Below are 23,242 nucleotides of genomic sequence, written 5' to 3' on the forward strand. Positions count from 1 at the left end.
TAGATAACCAATGAAGTATATGTTTCTCTATAGATTCAAGCAACTCATCATTCTCATGTTTGGTGTTGTACATGTAGAAGTTTACAGTAATGAGCATAATGTCATTGTAACTCATCACAAGACAAATAAAGCGACCAAAGGGTCACATTCCGAGTGTAGAATATTACCACCAAAGGTATTTTCATTGTAGTGACACCAGCGGAGCGTTCAGATCCATGGGAAAGCCAAATATCGTTGCCCCACTGTGACCTCCAGAAGTTGGCATCAGCCGAAATTGAGTGAGACTCTTGAAAAAAGCAAAAATCTGTTCGAAATTGTTCAGCAAATAAAAATAAGGCCTTGCGCTTCACATTGTTTCGTAATCCCCTAGCATTAAGAGAAACTATAGACAAAGACAAAACAAAAAAGCTTATATAAAAGTATAAACTGTAGTAGGATGAGTCAGAAACGTAGGAGCAGTGAACGTAAGTGATAAGGAACCGAGATCTGCACCATTTAAGTCAATTTAAAGTGAAAATAGCTTATTCCATAAACTTTGAGCTAGATCTTTTGAAATTCAACTCAACTGAAAATTATGTTCAAGACCCAACCAAGGGTTCTTGTAGTAAGAGAGACTAAAAACCCTCTTTAGTGTAATCAGGAACTATTCTGAGAAATAAAATACAAAATAATAATTTAAATAAAAGGGTACCTACTATTTTAAGTGCATATGAAAACTGATCACAAAAAAATTGAATAAAAAATGTTTTACGTATACATGTTCCTAAGACCTTTTTCACTTGGAAATAAGTATTAATAACTAAATCGAACAATAACCGTGTAAAGTCAGAGCAGACCTGTATGTCCTTTAAAACAGTATCTTAGTTACTGTATACATAAAAAATAAATACAGCTTTCAGTCTTCTTCATAACTTTGTAAACAAAATAGGCCTTCTAGTCATACAAGAACAAACTAATAAATTGAAGTACCTGAGTATTCCAAAAAATAGTCACCTGATGCTTGTTAGGTAAAGTTAAACAATACAAGGAAAATGAGAATACCATGGCCGAAACCATCAATCTGTTCTTTCTGGTGAGATTTTAGGGAGGAATATGGATTTCTGAACCGTTGATGAAGCCTCGTCCTCCGACAAAGTAAGCAGCCTTTCACTCATTTCGTGCTTTCTTGATCGTTGGCCACAACTTGTTCCTTCTTTCTATGTCCTCCGGGCTGAGATGCTCGACGAAACACATACCATGGCTCTGAAGGAAGGCGTTCTTCCTAGCAGCTTTCCAGACAGCATCCCTGTAGAATCTGGCAGTAAAGAGGATGATGATACCCTTGGTCTTGAATCATTTTGCTGTTGCTTCTTGCCGAGGCGATGCACAACGTCAATGGTATCACCAACTTTGTTCTTCTCTGCAGGCATAACTTCTTGGCAGATGCGGATAGCCTCTCCACGCACATCTTCATTCTCCACCTCTGGCACGCCGTAGAGTCTCAGGTTCCATCTTCTTGTGTATTGTTTCAGATCAGTGAGACGTCTATGGTAGACATTGTTTTTCTTTTCCACACTTTTTTCAACTTTTGCCACTCTCATTTTCACATCCTTGATATCACCACATGCAAACTCCAGTCTTTTTCAAACTTTCGATAACCATGGTGTTTGCGCCTACCATTTTCTCAATGGCGTCAGACCTGGAGTTGATGAGTAAGGAGAGGTTAGCCACAATGTCAGAGTTCATGTTGGGTTTTTTGGAGGGTGGAGGTTTGCACAGAGTAACTGGTAAAGAGGGGAATTCGTCATCTTCAACAGCATGATATTAATCATAGGGTAAGCCTAGATATGGCAGTTGTCTATAAGCATGTTTCTCTCTTGTTGATTAGCAATAGAACGGCTAGCTTCTTCCTTTCTTTTTTTGTCACGACTTCGCATGGACGTGCTGAAATAAATTATCCAATTCTTATTCCAGTCACATGAAAGTTCGTATACCTTGAACAAATAAAAACAGTAATAGTAATAACTGTGCAGAGCTCGGTAAAAAAAAAAGTGTCTGTTCAAGCCGCCATCTTGGCACCTGTGTTGCGGGAGAGAAGCAGCATCCACAACGTTTATTTGTGACGCAGCCGGCGCGACTGTCAGTCAAATTCTGTAGGCCGTCAGATCTAGTGGCATCGAGACCGGATCCAAATCGAATGCACGAATTTTTTAGTTTACGCAAAACACGCCTACACGGGCGCGATTAATCAGATAAACTTTAGAAGAGAGGGGAGTTGCAAACTAGCGTGAGGACGCGCTCTTTGAAAGGAGGGAGTAGAAGAACGACCCTGGGTTTATAAGCGCGGATATCGACTGCCGCAGGAGCGTACTTTTGCGGCACAGTCGATAGCGCGCTGGACTTCGGGCTAGAAGGTTGAGGGTTCCTGACCTGCTTCATTACAATACATTAAAAAGTTATACTTTAAATGCAAATGTTTAATAGCATTCTTTTTCATAACAAACCAATGCATTTTTAAATACATTGTGATTAAGGTAGAGTATGATTCTATTTAATAATTACATTAGAATTGTTTTAACACCAATCATAGTCAAGCAAACTGCTTACAAACATATATATTTTTTTAAAGCCGTTTGGGAGCCAAAAGAGCCGGCTCTTTTTGGTGAGCTGAGCCGAACGAGCCGGCTCACTGAAAAGAGCCGGAATGCCCATCACTACAACCTTATGACGCGGCATGATGAAGTGAACGCGATTTGTCGACAGTCTGCTGGGTGGGGCGTTATACATTCCTCCATTCATTGGCCAATGGGATTCGTATCTCATTTATCTAATATCGTTGGATTAATCGAACCTCCTCAATTTATATATATATATTATTTTATTATTTTATTTTAGTTATTTTTTTGTTGTTGCTTTTTTCAAGAGTCTCCCACGCGTCATATATATTGCTGCTTCTCATTGGTCAATGGGCTAGCGCTAGCTTTGACAACACAAGTAAAGCACAAATCACCTTTATCCACGTGGCTTGTTCCAAATGATTGTACTGGTGATTTCCTAAGGAGAATCTAGAAATATCACAAAATAAATCAAATCAAATGTATTTATATAGCCCTTCTTACATCAGCTGATATCACAAAGTGCTGTACAGAAACCCAGCCTAAAACCCCAAACAGCAAGCAATGCAGGTGTAGAAGCAAGGTGGCTAGGAAAAACTCCCTAGAAAGATGAAATAACTGAATATTGTCCTAATTTGTTTTTGGACCATATATATATATATAGGGAGTAGAAGATATATATATATATATATATATATATATATAATCGCTTTTTTTAATATATATATATATAATCGCTTTTTTAAAAATATATATATATATTCTAACCAATGACATGGCCGAGGTAAATCACATGATCATTTCTGTGAGAGGATTGACCAATGAGAAGCAGCGGTGGCTTTTTGAATGGTGAAAGGCCGGATCAGTAGCTAACATTAGAGAGGGAAACTCGCAACAAACTTGAAAAAGGTCCATCGACCACATCAGAAGCAGGACAATATTCTAGAAACAACAGTTATTTTGTGATATTTCTAGATTCTCGTTAGGAAATCACCAGTACAATCATTTGGAACAAGCCACGTGGATAAAGGTGATTTGTGCTTTACTTGTGTTGTCAAAGCTAGTAGCTAGCTAAGCCTGCTATAGTAGTTAGCTAATGCATTTCATTGTTAACTAGAGTAGTTAGCCAGCTAATTTAGCTAGTTTCAACAGTTGTTGGATGGCATTTTGTTAGAACTATGTTAGCTAGAACAGTCAATGATTGACATGAGTAGCTAGTTATGTATAATTAGGCTGGACAATAAAACGAGTCAAAATTCACCCAAGGCTGAAAAACGGCTTAAGAACGTTGGCTAAGCTGGAACACTAGCGCTAGCCCATAGTGAATGAATGGAATCGAACGTTCGCTGAGGCTGTTTTGACTGGAGTGAAGCTTAGAATTCCATTTAGCCAAAATGGCACCAAAAAAAATATCGCTTTTTATTTTACCACTACAATCTGTTCTTAGGACGAAACTGGAAAAAATAACAACTCGTGTAGAAAGTAAACATCCGCACCTCAATGGTGCCAAGTGTGCTTATGTCTGAATAACGAGGAAGTAGGAAAATAATGGCAACTTCTGACTATTTCTGGTCTAGCGTTTGATGACGAGATACACTGCCCAGACTCGCATCATTCGAAAGATGGGATTCTTATGATTAACATGGTGTCCAAATTGAAAAAAAAATCTAAATATACACATTGCGAAATATACCAGCATACTTCTCCATAGGAAAACAATGGGGGGAGCTCAGCGTTCCAAGGGCAAAAGGTATTTCGGGGCTAGCGTTTGATGACAACGAGATACACTTCCCAGCCTTACATAATTAGAAATATGAGATTCTCATGATTAAAGTGGTGTCCAATTAAATCTAAATATACAATTTGCGAGATATTTGGCAAAATAGACAGACATGCCTATTTCCCTATAGTAAACAATGGGACGACCTCAGAGTAACGAGTATTTTTGTTAACATTTTATCTATAAACAACGTGAGCAGGTCAGAATTGCCAACTATAACGAAGTTGCCATTGTGACATTACAACAAAATGGGATTAGACCGTTCAGGAGGCGAGTTGGTGCCACGGTGTTCAATGGCACTAATAGGAGTTGGCAGGGTGAAAAATCCCCTAAAATAAGGCCTGTTTTTTCATGATTACTTCAAAACTATGGCATGCAGTTGGGATATGGTAATATTTTTAAACTGGTCTCCACCGCGAATGCAATGAACTACTTTTTATTTTTTTTAAAGCATTGTTAAATATGTAATGTGTCCAGCCTAGTATGATGTAGAGATAAATAGCTGACCTAGATTTGTGTTGGCTAGCTAGTAGCCAAAACTTGTCGCCTTAGTTTACGATGTGCTATGCAGGGGCGTTGATCTGACAAACCTGTAATTATGTCTTATTTCTATTGCCTTTTCTTGGGCTTTACTTCAGTGTGGCTTGTTGGCAGACTAACTGACTAGGTGTATTGCTGCCACCTATTGCATGGGTAGTGAGCGAAAAAACATGGCAACAAAACAAAGAAATACATAAATAAACCCATCCCACTCCTTCGGTCATAGTCCAAATCACAGGATAAAACATTAGTCAACAGGTTTCCTTGTAATGCCTCTAATGTAAAAGCCCTGAGTCCCTAAAAATAGTCTCAACAATGACTATTTTCGCAGAGTTACTGTTTTCTTTGCACTGTGCAGTTTGTAACCAATCCAATAAACAATACAAAGTCCACCTTTTTAACATGCCAGGATCCTGGTCTCTACCTAACATGGTTTCTTCAACGTTCCTCTTCTGACTGCTTCCTGATAGGAGACACGCTGGGCAGCGCTTACTCTTGCCACCTCTCGCTTTCACGTAACAGGGCACTTTAGGAATTAGGGCGCATGTTCGACACCACAATTGCAGCATTTCGCTTCAACAGCCATACAATAATCCTTCCCTATACATACAATTGACACGTCCAGATATTTTACATTTATCACACTACGTGGATTTGGGCACGATGTCTCGTACAGGGTATCTCACAACCACAAAAAAACGTGTGAGAGACTTCTTTAAAAACCAACATAATGAGTGTGCTTTCTCTCTCCAGCCACCATATTGGTCAGTTGTCCATTAACCACTGCAGCTACTTCTTCAGTTACATCCTTTGCACTCACTTTTAGCGCCACTCCAGAGAACTCCCTTGATAGGCGCCCTTACTTCACAGAGCTACACGACACCTTCCAATCTGAAATCTTGTTCAAAGCATGCTCCTTAGATGCACAAAAAATAAATGTATAAATAAGCCCACTTGTTATCCTCACTGATGCAACGCGTCTGTGATTTTCATCAGGATGTCAAACGGATCTCCCAGATTACTCCATAGGTCCAAAACCTTAACTCCAACAACGAAAGTTGGAACTAGGCATGGATTTTCTAAATTCCACGAGCACATTACTCTTATTTCCCATCTCCACTTGAGGCGCTATCAGTTTCAAACAAAACATCCACTTCTGCCATCTTCTTTGGACTTTATTAACTAAACTGATTGCTTTTGTCTTTTTCAGGTTGGCATCATGTCTCAGAAGCAGATATATTACTCTGACAAATACGATGACGAGAAATTCGAGTATAGGTAAGCTGACTGTAATTTTTTCTTCTAAAACGATTTTGATCTAGCTATATAGCTAGTATTGACACGTCTTGTCTGGCAGCTATCCTCCTTCCCAGCCCTGTGATGTTGACACAATGTGACACCGTAAAGTACCATGCCATTTCCCCACTGGCTGTAGGCACGTGATGCTGCCCAAGGACATTGCCAAGCGTGTGCCCAAGACCCATCTGATGTCAGAGACTGAGTGGAGGAACCTTGGCGTCCAGCAGAGTCAAGGCTGGATACACTACATGATCCATCAACCAGGTACACTGACAGACTTTACACGGCTAGTCATTAAGGCTTGTCCTAGGCAAAAAAAAAGAAGTTGGGCACCCAGAACATAGTGTATTCAGACCCCTTCACTTTTACATTGTTACGTTGCAGCCTTTCCAAAAAGGATTCACTAGTTTTTTTCCCCCCTCAATATACACAATACCCCATAATGAGAAGAAAAAAAACTTTTAGACGTTTTCGCAAATTCATAAATTTAAATCGCATACATACATTTTCAGACCCTTTACTCAGTACTTTTGTTGAAGCACCTTTAGCAGCGATTACAGGCTCTTGTGGCGCTTCAAGCTTGACATGCCTGTATTTGGAGATTTTCTCCCATTCTATGCAGATCCCGTCAAGTTCTGTCAAGTTGGATGGAGAGCGTCGCTGCACAGCTATTTTGAGGGATCTCTAGAGAGATGTTCGATCAGGTTCAAGCCTGGCCTCTGGCTGGGCCACTCAAGGACATTCAGATACCTGTCCTGAAGCCACTCCTGCGTTGTCTTGGCTGTGTGCTAAGGGTCGTTGGATGTTGAACCTTCGCCCCAGTCTGAGATCCTGAGTGCTCTGGAGCAGGTTTTCTTCAAGGATCTCTGTACTTTGCTCCGTTAATCTTTCCCTCGATCCTGACAGGTCTCCCAATCCCTGCTGCTAAAAAACATCCCCACAGCATGATGCTGCCACCACCATGCTTCACCATAGGGATGGTATTGGCCAGGCGATGAGCAGTGCCAATTTTCCTCCAGACGTGATGCTTGGCATTCAGGCCAAAAATTTCAGTCTTGGTTTCATCAGACCAGAGAATCTTGTTTCTCATGGTCTGAGAGTCCTTTACGTGCCTTTTGGCGAACTCCAAGCTGGCTGTTGTGTGCCTTTTTACTGAGGAGTGGCTTGTCTTGTCTGTCTGGCCACTCGACCATAAAGGCCTGATTGGTAGAGTGCTGCAGAGATGGTTGTCCTTGTGGAAGATTCTCCCATCTCCACAAATTAACTCTGGGGCTTCTCGGTCACCTCCCTGACCAAGGCCCTTCTCCCCTGATTGCTCAGTTTGGTCTAGCGGCTAGATCTAGGAAGAGTCTTGGTGGATCCAAACTTCTTCCATTTTTAAGAAGAATGAGCTGCAACAAACACTCAAACTGGACAATTATCTCTTCAAAGACTCAATCATGGACACTCTTACTGACAGTTGTGGCTGTTTTGTGTTGTCTCTACCTTCTTGAACTTTGTTGTCTCTGCCAAATAATGTTTGTACCATGTTTTGTTCTGCTACCATGTTGTGTTATGTGTTGCTGCCTTGCTATGTTGTCTTAGGTCTCTTATGTAGTGTTGTCTCTTGTCATGATGCGTTTTGTCATATTTTTAATCCCTGTCCCTGCAGGAGACCTTTTGGTAGGCCGTCATTGTAAATAAGAATTTGTTCTTAACTGACTTGCCTGGTTAAATAAAATAAAGAATGGAGGCCACTGTGTTCCATTTTAGAATAAGGCTGTAAAATAGCAAAATGTAAGTGAAGGGGTCTGAATACTTCCTGAATGCACTGTAGATTTCAGTTGTCGGAATGGACAAAAAATCTGACAATTACTCCGACTAAAATAACATATTAGCATTAAGACAAATTTATGAACAGTATTTTCCAAACTATTGTGTGTTAATGTCCTAAAGTTGGGAATAATTTTGAAAGTTGGATTCTATGCTATTCACAGATGTATTTTGAATAACAAATATTATAGGCCACAAAAAGTGAAATTGAGCAAACAATACCAAGATGGAAAAAGTATTAGTGTTAACGCTCAGTACGGTAGAAAGAGTGAAGTGCTGATGAATACAGCAACATATAGTCTATGGAGGAATACAACACAGAACTGTACTTTACAGTTGTGCTTATGGTGCATAGCCATGTGGGTTTATATCAGTACAGTAAGCAGGGTGACATGGTGAACACACAACACCAGTCTCAACATCCAACAGTGAAGAGGCGACTCCGGGATGCTGGCCTTTGAGGCAAATCTAATTTTATTTGTCACATGCGCCGAATACAACCAGTGTAGACCTTACAGTGAAATGCTTACTTACAAGCCCTTAACCAACAATGCAGTTTTAAGAAAATACCTATAAATTTTTTTTTTAAAGAGATGAAAAACGAATTTATAGAGCAGCAGTAAATAACAATAGCAGGGCTGTATAACAGGGGGAACTGGTACAGAGTCAATGTGCAGGGGCGCCGGTGTCGAGGTAATTGTGGTAATTATGCGGATACTATTTAATGAAGCTGCCAGTTGAGGACTCGTGAGGTGTCTTTCTCAAACTACAAAGTACACTCGAATGTACTTGTCCTCTTGCTCAGTTGTGCACCGGGGTCTCCCACTCTTTCTATTCTTGTTAGAGCCAGGTTGCGGTGTTCTGTGAAGGGAGTAGTACAGTGTTGTACGAGATCTGCAGTTTCTTGGCAATTTCTCGCATGGAATAGCCTTCATTTCTCAGAACAAGAATAGATGGACGAGTTTCAGAAGAAAGTACTTTGTATCTGGCCATTTTGAGCCTGTAATTGAACTCACAAATGCTGACGCCCCAGATACTCAACAAGTCTAAAGAAGGCCAGTTTTATTGCTTCTTTAATTAGAACAACAGTTTTCAGCTGTGCTAACATAATTGCAAAAGGGATTTCTAATGATCAGTTAACTAATCCCATTTATCATTTTAAAAGGCTAACACAACGTGCCATTAGAACACGAGTGATGGTTGCTGATAATGGGCCTCTGTATGCCTACGTAGATATTCCATAAAAAATCTGCCGATTCCAGCTACAATAGTAATTTACAACATTAACAATGTCCACACTGTATTTCTGATCAATTTGATGTTATTTTAACGGACAAAAAATGTCCTTTGCTTTCAAAAACGAGGACCTTTCTAAGTGACCTCAAACCTTTGAACGGTTGTGCATTTGGAAAGTATTCAGACCCCTTCAAATTTTCCACATGTAATGTTACAGCCTTATTCTAAAATGTATTAAATTTAAATGAAAAAATGTCTTATCAATTTACACAATACCCAATAATGACGAAGCGAAAAGTTTGGTAGACACTTTTGGCAAATTTATAAAAAGATAAAGAAGTACCTTATTTACTTAAGTATTCAGACACTGCTATGAGACTTGAAATTGAGCTCAGGTGCATCCTGTTTCCATTGATCATCCTTGACGACATGATTTGGAAAGGCACACGCCTGTCTATATAAGGTCCCACAGTTGACAGTACATGTCGGAGCTAAACCAAGTCATGAGGTCGAAGGAGTTGTCTGTAGAGCTCCGAGAAAGGATTGTGTCGAGGCACAGATCTGGGGAAGGGTGCCAAAGAATTTCTGCAGCATCGAAGGTCCTTAAGAACACAGTGGCCTCCATCATTCTTAAACGGAAGAAATTTGAAACCACCAAGACTCTTCCTAGAGCTGACTGCCCAGCCAAACTGAGCAATCGGGGGAGAAGGGCCTTGGTCAGGGATGTTACCAAGAACCCTATGGTTACTTTGACAGAGTTCCTCTGTGGAGATGGTTGTCCTTCTGGAAGGTTCTCCCATCTCTGCAGCACTCCCCCAAAAAAGTATTTATTGTGGAGTGGAAAGACTGAAGCCACTCCTCAGTAAAAGGCATGACAGCCCGCTTGGAGTTTGCCAAAAGGCAGAAGGACTCTCAGACCATGAGAAATACAATTCTCTTGTCTGATGAAACACAGATTGAACACTTTTGGCCTGAATGCCAAGCGTCACGTCTGGAGGAAACCTGGCACAATCCCTACAGTGAAGCATGGTGGTGGCGGCAACATGCTGTGGGGATGTTTTACAACGGAAGGGACTGGGAGACGTCAGGATTGAGGGAAAGCTGAATGGAGCAAAGTACAGGGAGATCCTTGATGAAAACCTGCCTTGGTCTCAGACTGGGCTGAAGGTTCACCACAACGCAGGAGTGGCTTAAGATCTGTAGAGAAGAATGTGAGAAAATCCCCAAATACAGGTGTGCCTCACCACCTCCCTGTAGGCTGGCTCGTCATTGTTGGTAATCAGGCCTACTACTGCTGTGTCGTCGGCAAACTTGATTGAGGTGGATGGGTGAATGGCCATGCAGTCATGGGCGAACAGGGAGTCTCTGTACTGATGTTTTGCCTGTTTGATTGCCTTACGGAGGGAATAACTACACTGTTTGTATTCGGCCATATTCCCAGTCACCTGCCATGGTTAAATGCGATGGTTCGCGCTTTCAGTTTTGGGCGAATGCTGCCATATATCCACAGTTTCTGGTTAGGGGGGTTTTAATAGTCATTGGGTACAACATCTCTTATACACTTCCTGAAACTCAGTCACTGTATCAGTATATTCCTCTGTTGTTCTCGGAGGCTACCCGGAACATATCCCAGTCCGCGTGATCAAAACAATCTTGAAGTGTGGATTCCGATTGGTCAGACCAGTGTTGAATAGTCCTTAGCACGAGTACATCCTGTTTGAGTTTCTGCCAATAGGAAGGGAGGAGAAAAATAGAGTCGTGATCTGATTTGCTGAAGGGACGGTGGAGGAGGGCCTTGTAGGCATCCTGAAAGTTGGATTATCAGTGGTCGAGTGTTTTTTTTTTTTTTAGCAGCGCGAGCACTATAGTCAATGTGTTAACTTCGGTAACGTTTTCCTCAAATTTGCTTTGTAAAAATCTCCAGCTACAATAAATGCAACCTTAGGATATGTGGTTTGCGCTCTGCATAATGTCCAGTAAAGTTCCTTGAGGGCCGTCGTGGTATAGGCTTGAGGGGGGATATACACGGCTGTGACTATAACCGAAGATAATTATCTTGGGAGGTAGGAAGGTTCGGCATTTGATTGTGAGTTATTGTAGGTCTGGTGAACAAAAGGACTTGAATTCCTGTAAGTTATCACAATCACACCATGAGTAGTTAATCATGAAACATGCACCGCCACCCTTATTCTTCCTGGAGAGAGATTTATTCCTGTCTGCACGATGAACTGAGAACCCAACTGGCTGAACGGACCAAGACATATCTCAAGAGCCATTTTTCTGTGAAACGGAGTATGTTACAATCCCTGATGTCTCTCTGGAAGGAAATCCTTGCCGTGAGCTCATCAACTTTATTATCAAGAGACTGAACATTAGCGAGTAATATACTCGGAAGCCGTGGGTGGTGTGCACGCCTCCTGAGTTGGACTAAAAGTCAGCTCCGAGTGCCTCTTTTTTTTTTCCAGCATGCAGAGTTTTGGAATTATACAGGAGTATCCGTGTTAGCCGGAGTATCCGACTTTGTTATACAAACATTCCTGACCCACGGACTCGAGGAAGTTGTAGCTTCCATCAATGTAATTGTCTGCATCATTTCCTAATCCCCCATATATTTTAGTAAAACTTTTACACAGTTGAAGTCGGAAGTTTACATACACCCACATTTTTGGACAACAAATCGCAGCTCTTAAATGGATAGCAATTGTCATCAAGTCCAACACCTTGGACAAGCTCACGTTTGAAACCCATCAAAGCCATTGCGTCATTACAAAAACAGAGAGTTCATCTAAAAACTACTTGATTAATTGAACAGTGCACGGTGGGTACTTGCTACTGTGATTCCTGAAATGCAGAGACTGCTGATGTTGTATTTTTCTAGTTTGAAATTATACATTTGTTACATTGTTTGCTTGCTAGCTCTGTCTTGTTGACCACCCAACGTTGCTAACGTTAGCTTGCTAGCCAGTTAATATAACGTATTTATTCTAAATGTATGGTAGCTAAGTTGTTATGAATTCAACTAATCTGCTTTTGACATCAGGATACAATTTGAGAGCACTTCTTAGCTCAAAGTGGTTAGTAACTTTGCTTGCTGAAAGTGCATTCATTCAGAGCCATCCAGTGCCTAGCCACACTACAACCTTCATTTCACCAGGTTCCCATGAAGCAATTGTAATGACTGTCCACCACAACATACCAGAGAGTCTCCTGACAAGCAAGGGTTGTCTGTCTTAATTTCACTGTGTATTTGAAAACAGTTTGAGATCATTGGTAGGCGGTTTCACCTGTGGTTAGAAGGGGAATTCTGCTTCCGGGGAAAATGTCCAAGGTTGCAACAGTAACCAAGGGCTTAGCATAGGGTAAATTGTGTAATAGGGTATTCTTAGGGGGGTAGAAAACTGAACTAATAAGACCAAGTTTAATGGTATAATGAATTTAAGGGAGTGTATATAGTAGTACTTTATTAATCGCCACGGGTAAATTCATGTGATAGGGCGTACAGTAACGTTTTGTTGTCCAAAAGGTGTTGGTGGAGCTGGGTGTCTGAAAGACGGTAGTAAAGCACAAAAAGAAAAGAGAATCTGTTATTATACATTCTTTATTTGCCTCATGGTAATTTTCTATTTATTTTACTTAACTACACACCAGAGGGCACCAGCCTTGGTTTTAGCAATAAATAGAAATCCTATGTAATCCACTTTGATGTGCCTACCTACAGTGGCAAGAAAAGGTATGTGAACCCTTTGAAAATATCTGGATTTCTGTATAAATTGGTCATAAAATTTGATCTGATCTTCTAGGTCACAACAATAGACACACAGTCTGCTTAAACTAATAACATAAATGTTTTCATGTCTTTATTGAACACACTGTGTAAACATTCACAGTGCAAGGTGGAAAAGTAGGTGAACCCTTGAATTTAATAACTGGTTGACCCTTGTTTGGCAGCAATAACCTCAACCAAACATTTTCTGTACATGTGGATCAGACTTGCACAACGGTCAGGAGGAATTTTGGACCATTCCTCTTTACAAAACTGTTTCAGTTCAGCAATATTCTTGGGATGTCTGGTGTGAACTGCTCTCTTGAGGTCATGCCACAGCATCTCAATCGGGTTGAGGTCAGGACTCTGACTGGGCCACTCCAGAAGGCGCATTTTCTTCTGTTTATTTACTTTGGTGTTTTGGGTCTTTGTCCTGTTGCATCACCCAACTTCTTCTGTTGAGCTTCAATTGGCGGACAGAGCCTTACATTCTCCTGCAAAATGCCTTGATAAAATTGGGAATTCATTTTTCTGTCTGATAGCAAGCTGTCCAGGCCGAGGCAGCAAAGCAGTCCCAAACCATGATGCTCCCTCCACCATACTTTAAAGTTGGGATGAGATTTTGATGTGCTGTGCCATTTTTTTCTCTCCACACATAGTATTGTGTTACTTCCAAGCAACTCAACTGTAGTTTCATCTGTCCACAGAATATTTTTGCCAGTAGCACTGTGGAATATCCAGGTGCACTTTTGCAAACTTCAGACTTGCAGCAATGTTTTTTTTTAACAGCAGTGGCTTCTTCCGTTGTGTCCTCTTGTTTAGTGTTTTACGTATCGTAGACTCGTCAACAGAGATGTTAGCATGTTCCAGAGATTTCTGTAAGTCTTTAGCTGACACTCTAGGATTCTTCTTAACCTCATTGAGCATTCTGCTCTGCTCTTGCAGTCATCTTTGCAGGATGGCCACTCCTAAGGAAAGTAGCAACAGTGTTGAACTTTCTCTATTTATTGACAATTTGTACTACCGTGGACTGATGAACATCAAGGCTTTTAGAGATACTTTAGTAACCCTTTCCAGCTTTATGCAAGTCAACATTTCTTAATCTTAGGTCTTCTGAGATCTCTTTTGTTCGAGGCATGGTTCACATCAGGCAATGCTTCTTGTGAATAGCAAACTCAAATTGTGAGGTTTTTTTTTATAAGGCAGCTCTAACCAACATCTCCAATCTCGTCTCATTGATTGGACTCCAGGTTATCTGACTCCAATTCACTTTTGGAGAAGTCATTAGCCTAGGGGTTCACATACTTTTTCCAACCTACACTGTGAATGTTTAAATGATTTATTCAATATAGACAAAAATACAATTTGTGTGTTATTAGTTCAAGTTCTTATGGATCAAATCCCGTTAACGGGATCGACTTGACAACATCCGTTGACAATGCAGAGCGCGAAATTCCCCAAAATTATTTGAAATATTTAACTTTCATACATTCACAAGTGCAATACACCAAATTTAAAGCTGAACTTCTAGTTAATCTAGCCACCGTGTCAGATTTAAAAAAGGCTTCACGGCGAAAGCAAACCATGCGACTATCTGAGGATAGCACCCCGTCAAACAAACACATGACAATCACATCTCAACCTGCCAGGCGTGATGCAAAACTCAGAAATAACGATATAATTCATGCCTTTGAAGAACTTCTTCTGTTGGCACTCCAGTATGTCCCATAAACATCACAAATGGTCCTTTTTGTTCGATTAATTCTGTCGTTATCTCCAAAATGTCAATTTATTTGACGCGTTTGATTCAGAAAAACACGGGTTCCAACTCGTCCAGCATGACTACAAAATATCTAATAAGTTACTTGTAAACGCTGTCCAAGCATTTCAAACAACTTTCCTAATCCAACTTTAGGTATTTTAAAATGTAAATAATCGATAAAATTTAAGACGGGATCAACTGTGTTCAATACCGGATAAAAACAACGAGAAGCGCGTTACCTGGAGCGTGCATCAAAACAGTAGAGTCCACTCGGCTGGACCCTCGTTCTGAGAAGCCGTACTTCTTCAATTCTCTAAAGAAAAACATCAACCAATTTCTAAAGACTGACTATAGGAACTGCAAGCATATTTCTATTAAAACGGGCTTACCATAGAAAACCAATGGAAACAGATTGACCTCAAATGTTCTTCCCTGGATGGTTTGTGCTCAGGGTTTCGCCTGCCAAATCAGTTCTGTTATACTCAGACATTATTCAAACAGTTTTAGAAACTTTAGTTTTCTATCCAAATCTACCAATTATATGCATATCCTAGCTTCTGGGCCTGAGTAGCAGGCAGTTTACTTCGGGCACACTTTTCATCCGGACCTGAAAATAGTGCCCCCTAGCCTTAAGAAGTTTTAAGCACACTGTATTTGTCTATTGTTGTGACTTAGATGATCAGATCAAGTTTGATGACCAATTTATGCAGATATCCAGGTAATTCCAAAGGGTTCAAATACTTTTTCTTGCCACTGTAGTTGAAGTATTGCAGCAGTCATTACGCACAGTTTGTATTAGGCCCCATCCTCTCCGGAAGTGGCACTACAGGCTGCTGAAATGTGTTATGGAGAACACCATCACGTTCGTGAGAATATCCCCTTTCCACAGCGGGGTCCCATTAGTTTGTAGCCCAAACGGTTCGGACGCTACCAAACAGAAGTTGGCACATCGATGGTACTGACTTTAGACTCCTGACACTCGTGAGGACCGTAGTGCAAAACTGAGAACATCGTGTTCATGAGTGTCCCCTTTCCATAGAGCGGTCATAATAGTTTGGACGCTACAGACGTTTTGTGAGTTGACCGAGTTTCGGGATGTCTCATGGTCTGACAAACACCACTCTCTAGCTCTGCCACCTTTCACCACAGATGCGTAAGTGCAACACTGGCAGATGTGGTGGATTGAGACTCATCAATTGCAACAACAAAAACATCTCTAGCTTAAACTGATGGATCTTGATGGGGATTTCTTTCTCCCAAAAAGTATATTAAAAATACAAAACTGAAATATCATACTTGGATAAGTCTCCACCCCCCTCGGCTTAATACTTGGTCGAAGCACCTGTTGGCAGCAATTGCAGTCTGTTGGGATAGGTCTCAAACTTTGCACACCTAGTTTTGGCAATATTTGACCATTCTTCTCTACAAAACTGTTGAAGTTCTGTCAAGTTCCTTGGGAAATGACAGCAATCTTCAAGTCATGCAAAACTATTTGGATTGGATTTAGGTCTGGGTGCTGACTGGGGAAACTCAAGGACATTTACTTTTTTAAATTATTCCTTAGCCATTCCACTACCTTTTTTGACTGGGTGCTTTGGGTCGGTTTCATGCTGAAAGGTGAACTTCCATTCCAGTTTCAGAAGAAACATCCCCATAACATACTGCCACCACCATGCTCCACTGTAGAGGTAATGTATTGGATTTGTGCCAAATGTAGCGCTTTTCATTTAGGCCAAAAGTTCCACAACCTTTGCAACAAAATTGTGGCAATACTTCAAATGGGTTTCAAGGTGGGCTTTCTTGAGTAGTGGGGGTGTGGCTTCATTCTTGCCACCCTGCCATACATGCCAGATTTGTGGAGTGCTTGGTATATGGTCATATTTTGACCAGCCTTGGCCATAAAAGCCTATAATTCTTTCCAAGTTGCCATTGTACTCTAGGTAGCAACTCTGCTCAGTCTCTTACTTCCTCGGGTCATCCAGTTTGGAGGGATTGCCTGATCTAGGCAGGGTCTTGGTGGTGCCGTACACCTTACGCTTCTTAATTAACTGTGCTCCAAGGGATATTCAAGGCCTTTCAAAATATTTTATTCCCATCCATCCCTAATTCGGGCTTTTTCACAACTTTGTCCCAGAGTTCTTTTGAAAGTTCCTTGGTGGTCATGTTTGCTTTGCGATTCACTACCCAGCAGAGGGAACCTACAGGAACTGCTGATTTTTATCCTGAAAATGTGAATCACTCAAATTTAACATAGGTGGAGGCCAATTAACATTGTGATTTTGAAGGTGATTGTTTACATCTGAGCTAATTTAGGATTGCAATTACAAGGGGGGTGTACACTTATCCAACCAAGCTATTTCATTTTTATTTTTTTAATTGTGGGGTAGGATGTGTAGATCAATGGAAAATGCATTTTATTTCCGGGCTTTTTATTTCTGGATTACTACTGGCTGTAAGCGAACCAGTGTCGCGCGTTTGGAGTAATACTGGCTGTCTCCAAGGCTCAGCCAATCGTTAACATAACAGCATGCAGCGCAGCACGTGACTGAAGAAAGAAGAGTCAACCAATTTACTAATTACAGTATCAGCAGCACAAGTGTTCTATTATAAAGGTTGTCATGGCGAACTGCATTATTAGTGGGTTTTTTTCTCAACTTGAGTGTCATTTTCAGTGAAGTCTAGGCAACAAATAACATTGGATTGCTTTCTTTACATTTTTTAGCTGAGCTAGGTTCACATTAACCACTTATTTTACAGACTGATCATGTAGATTATGTTCTTTGTTTAATTAGTTAACCTGCATTTCTCCCAAGCAGGGATTTGCTTTGCATGTTTCAGTGCAAAAAAAAAAACGGTCACCTTTTTGGACCCTAACCAGTTTGCATCCCTGTATGAATTCTATCTGATTTGTGTTTGCATGTTTAGGTAAAAAGACAATGTCCTTTATGAAACACTGACAAGTAAAGGGCATCAACATTTTATTTTTGTTTGCTCAATTTGATTGGGTGATCCTTGCTCCCCAGTGCCTATGCCCCTGACACACAGAGAAGATGTGCAAATTCCTGCGGTTAGCCTCTGCCCAGGCTTTCAACATTATCTTTCGTCTTCCAAATGCCTTCGATTTCACCATATAGCTCAACTGCGTTTTAGCAGGTTTTTTGTTATTTATATAAAACAAAAATATTGGTGGTTGGACAAAAGTGGTGATGGCATCGTATATCACAATGTTTTTATAGGTACATAATCACGTTAGGACAAAGGTTGACATCGCCCAACCCTAGACTACACTACATTCATGTTGTTGAGAGGTCAAAGATCCCTGTTTGTAACACAAGATGGTGCTCAGCCTCCATCGGATTGACTTTTGTATTATAGGCTACTTGCAATCTTTGATACTGGTCTCTTGCCATCAGCAGATCATGAGGTCTGACTCCTACTGTTATGTCTCCAAATACAAATCTCTTCTTGTCTGTCACCTGAAAACAAGATGTTGGTTCAAGCATTTCAGCCATGATGGCTAAGACGGGGCATCTATTGAACATATGGTTGGCTGCATTGGGTGTGTACCTAACTTATTTGAGTTTGCCTAATGTGCATCATTAGAGAGACCTTCACTGAACACACAAAGAATGAAGTCCTGATTGGGCAGTATACTGTATATACTCTATACTGGGGAATTTGGATATAGCCGTTAACTATTTATTTGAAGTTTAATACAATTTTATATTTGTAGCTACTTTTTAAGTAAATACCTGCAGTCAAATTGTGCAATATATTGGGAGATAAAGCAGATCGTGTTGATCTTTTCACCCGTCACATTATTTTACATTACAAAGCTATCCGAAGTTGAGCCTGTCACGTCTGTTTTGTAAATGGTACAGCAGGAGAAAGCAGGAGCAGATGAATCCAACTGTGTATTGATGGGTTGCGTTTTTATATCGAAAGTCAGATTTAAAAAATTTTTAAAGATTAAATTGAGTGATCAGGGGCGTGCAACTACCATGTTTCTTCACAGAACATTAATGCTACACATTTTGCAGAAAAATGGCTTCATTTTCATCAGATGACAACAGAAGTGCAACACTATTTGGCTGGCAGCCACATAAATCAGCAAACAATAAGGCACGATCTTTTTTGCAAAAACAATGCATGGCCATCATTTCTGTTTTACATAGAAATGACTAAGCAAAGTTGTCTACGTTAATCTCGCATTTTAACTGAGGAAAAATGTACTGGATAAAAGTAGCTGCACATCAGTCAGAGCGCTGTCGGCTGATAAAATGGCCATTTTGTGATTTCTCATCCATGTGAAGTGCAACTGAAGCACAAAATTAGTCTGATGCCGGGCAGAAATTACAAGAAGCATTTAAGATGTTTACAAAACTCAGCAAGACATTAATTATGCATTTTTATTTTAAAAAGTCTTGCTTGTTAAGTGGCTGAATTAATAAGGAGATGGGGCATCCTATAGTGTTCACTTCCTGCTGTGTTTGAGAGGTCAAATCCCTTTTGGATGAGTTACCTGTACAACTGCCACTGCTTTTTATTTAACTTTTTTATTTGTAACTTTTTTTCTTTTTTTTAACCTTTTTTATACAGGTTTTTCTCGTTGCGATAACATCTCTTTTCCATGAGACCTGGTCCAATAGCAGCAAGGGGAACAATGTTTCAGACAACTTACATACACTAACACATTATTAAACAAAACTATAAACAGACATCCAGTACAACAATTACATATTACGTTAAAAACACAATCTTGACTAAGACGGTTGTCCTAAAGACATTTACACTCTTCAATGATATATACAGTTGAAAAAGTTTACATGCACTTAGGTTGGAGTCATTAAAACGCGTTTTTCAACCACTGTATATATGTTTGACTATAGGCAATCCAGCTCCACATTGCAATTCGTTTTATTTTAATTTGCGCTCCTTAGCAAATTTAGCTAGCATCCTCCATGGAAATTCGCCTTGTGCAAATTTGGTTAGCATTCTGGTAATAATGATGATAAATAAAAAAAAAGTAGGGCGGTATCCAGATTTATATATCATCATCCTCTCATCCCATTGGGCTTCCATTTTCTTTAGCCAATTTTGGTGTTTAATGCAGGCCCGGCAGACAAGTTCCTTACTTTCTTCCACTTGCCTCTTCCATTTTTTTGGAAATGCTGGAATTAGTTGGTTATAATTTTGAGTAGAGCATCGTTGCCACGTAACCAATAACATTTTGCATTGGTGGTGTTTGTAAACACAGGCTACTTAACCTTTTTGTACAACTTTAGGAAAAGAGGCACAGACAAAACAAGGATAAATAAGTTAATGCCTCTCCTGAGGGAAACTTAATTTCCACTCTGAGGTCAAACAAATGTAAGCACTAACAGCCAGTGATTCGATTCAAATACAAAATCCAATACTGATGTTCTCCAGATTTCCAATAATCGAGTCAACGAAATATTTGGAAGGATCAAGGATGGCCTCGTGAGACTACTAGAACACATTTAAATAATTATCAGGTGTCCACAATATGACTTAGGGTGAGTCCCAATAATATCTCCTTTTGTTCACTACTTCCCACAAATCTGAAAGCATTGGACTGGTGTACAGTGCCTTGTGAAAGTTTTCACCCCCCCTTGGCATTTTTCCTATTTTGTTGCCTTACATCCTGGAATTAAAAGTGAAATTTAAAAAAAAAAAATTGGGGGGGGTGTGTGTGTGTGTGTGTGTAACATTTGATTTACACATGCCTACCACTTTGAAGATGCAAAATATTTTAATACAAGAAATAAGACCAAAAAAACAGAACTTGAGCATGCATAACTATTCACCCCCCAATATTTTGTAGAGCCACCTTTTGCAGCAATTACAGCTGCAAGTCTCTTGGGGGTATGTCTCTATAAGCTTGGCACATCTAGCCACTGGGATTTTTGCCCATTCTTCATGGCAAAACTACTCCAGCTCCTTCAAGTTGGATGGGTTCCGCTGGTGTACAGCAATTTTAAGTCATACCACCGATTCTCAATTGGATTGAGGTCTGGGCTTTGACTAGGTCATTGACTAAGACATATAAATGTTTCCCCTTAAACCACTCAAGTGTTTTATTATAATTTTATTTTTTATTATTATTTTTTTAAAAATTTGGAAGGTGAACCTCCGTGCCAGTCTCATCTCTGGAAGACAAACAGGTTTCCCTCAAGAATATCCCTGTATTTAGCACCATCCATCCATTCCTCCCACAGCATGATTCTGCCACCACCATGCGTCACTGTGGGGATGGTGTCCTCGGGGTGATGAGAGGTGTTGGGTTTGTGCCAGACATAGCGTTTTGCTTGATGGCCAAAAAGCTCAATTTTAGTTTCATCTGACCAGAGTACCCTTTTCCATATGTTTGGGGAGTCTCCAACATGCCTTTTGGCAAACACCAAACGTGTTTGCTTATTTTATTCTTTATGCAATGGCTTTTTTTCTGGCGACTCTTCAGTAAAGCCCAGCTCTGTGGAGTGTTCGGCTTAGTGGTCCTATGGACAGATACTCCATTCTCTGCTGTGGAGCTTTGCAGCTCCTTCAGGTTTCTTTGGTCTCTTTGTTGCCTCTCTGATTAATGCCCTCCTTGCCTGGTCTGTGAGTTTTGGTGGGTGGCCCTCTCTTGGCAGGTTTTGTTGTGGTGCCATATTATTTCAATTTTTTAGTAATGGAGTTAATGGTGCTCCGTAGGATGTTCAAAGTTTTGGATATTTATTTTTTATATCCCAGCCCTTATCTGTACTTCTCCACAACTTTGTCCCTGACCTGTTTGGAGAGCTCCTTGGTCTTCGTAGTGCTGTTTGCTTGGTGGTGCCCCTTGCTTACTTTTGCAAGGCACTGTAGGTATGGGCTAGAAGGAGTTTTCTTTCAAATCAGTGAAGGGAAGTAAACTAGTGCATACTTTGGTAGGAAGGACAGATATATTGGATACAACCTGCCATTTTGGTTTCATTCACTTCCTAAACTTCACAATCACTCACTTTTTCTCTGTTTTTCTCTTTCCCTCCAGAGCCCCACATCTTGCTGTTCCGTCGTCCACTGCCTGCAGCCTGATCTCTCGGACAGAGGGTGAGAGAGAACCCATAGGGAAGATGATAAGAGAGTGGCTGGAGATGGTTGAACACAACTCAGTTGGATGGATAAAGACTATTTTGTAAATACTGCATCGTATACACTGCAGTTGAGCCAGAGTCGAGCTCCAACCCACTGCCTCACTCACTGTAAAGCCTTTCATATTTCCTCTGGACCTGCTTGGAACCCTTTCATATTTTTCTCTATATGTACTAGCTTGATAATGTTGTCAATGTGTGCATCTGGGAAGAAAAGGAACATCTGTGGAGGTAGCAACACATTTTCATTATTCTAAACTTTAACCCACTATACCTGCTGTGAGTTGACTAACATATCTAATTTTAAGGCAGATAGTAAGATGGTAAATGTTAAAATGTAGGGGGCAGCATTTTGGCAGCACAAATGTGCAGGGATGTTACCGAAATTACTGATCATATACCTGTTATGGCACTTGATTCAAAACTTATTTTGAATACCGCAGATTGCATCAAGTGTATGCACTCTTACACTGTACAAATGATAGCCCTCTGGATATTGTAAAAAAAATATAATTTTTTATTTTTTTTTTTAATTTTTTACAAATCGTGTCGTGCTGCAGTTATACTGTAGACTGTCTGCAGGTTTTAGAGCTGTCAAAATGGGACCCAATATCTTCGTTGCCATATCTATGATTGTACAAATCAGCTGCTCAGTTTATGAATTCTTGTACACCAGAAATGTTTTTATTTGAAATTCTTCAGATTGTGATGTAGTTCTGCACTTTTAAACCTTTACATTTTGCCGTTTTGCTTATAGTGGTGTTAAAAGTGGGTTTGTAGATGGATAGATTACATGTCAAAAGTTTGTACACCTATTCATTCAAGGGTTTTGATTTATTTGAACTATTTTATACATTGTAGAATAATAGTGAAGACAACTATGGAATCATGTAGTGCTCAAAGTGTTAAACAAATCAAAATATATTTTAGATTCTTCAAAGTAGCCACCCTTTGCCTGGACAGCTTTGCACACTCTTGGCATTCTTTCAACCAGCTTCACCTGGAATGCTTTTCCAACAGTCTTGGAGGAGTTACCACATATGCTGAGCACTTGTTGGCTGCTTTTCCTCCACTCTGCGGTCCAACTCATCCCAAACCATCTCAATTGGGTTGAGGTCGAGTGATTGTGGAGGCCAGGTCATCTGATGCAGCACTCCATCACTCCTTTTTGTTCAGATAGCCCTTACACAGCTTGGAGGTGTGTTAGGTCATTGTCCTGTTGAAAAACAAATGATAATACCACTAAGCGGAAACCAGATGGGATGGCATATCACTGCAGAATGGTGTGGTAGCCATGCTGGTTAGGTGTGCCTTGAATTCTAA

The 23,242-nt window shown here is 40.3% G+C and overlaps 1 protein-coding gene across 2 annotated transcripts; it reads left to right on the forward strand.

The window, feature by feature from the left end:
* Nucleotides 1–1,353: 1,353 nt before the first annotated feature.
* On the forward strand, nt 1,354–22,913 carry LOC106570108 (cyclin-dependent kinases regulatory subunit 1). 2 transcript variants are annotated; one of them, XM_014142118.2, is made up of 4 exons: nt 1,354–1,691; nt 6,125–6,192; nt 6,350–6,477; nt 21,820–22,913. In XM_014142118.2, exons 2-4 carry the CDS (start codon nt 6,134–6,136, stop codon nt 21,861–21,863), a joined length of 231 nt encoding a protein of 76 aa, XP_013997593.1. In that variant the 5' UTR covers nt 1,354–1,691; nt 6,125–6,133; the 3' UTR covers nt 21,864–22,913. The 2 variants fall into 2 exon arrangements, with proteins under 2 accessions (XP_013997593.1, XP_013997590.1); XM_014142115.2 differs by lacking the exon at nt 1,354–1,691 and adding an exon at nt 3,416–3,624 and having other exon boundaries at nt 21,820–22,909.
* Nucleotides 22,914–23,242: the final 329 nt, after the last annotated feature.

This window comes from Salmo salar, chromosome ssa14 (genome assembly GCF_905237065.1).
Source record: "Salmo salar chromosome ssa14, Ssal_v3.1, whole genome shotgun sequence".
In the NCBI taxonomy this organism is placed as follows: domain Eukaryota; kingdom Metazoa; phylum Chordata; class Actinopteri; order Salmoniformes; family Salmonidae; genus Salmo; species Salmo salar.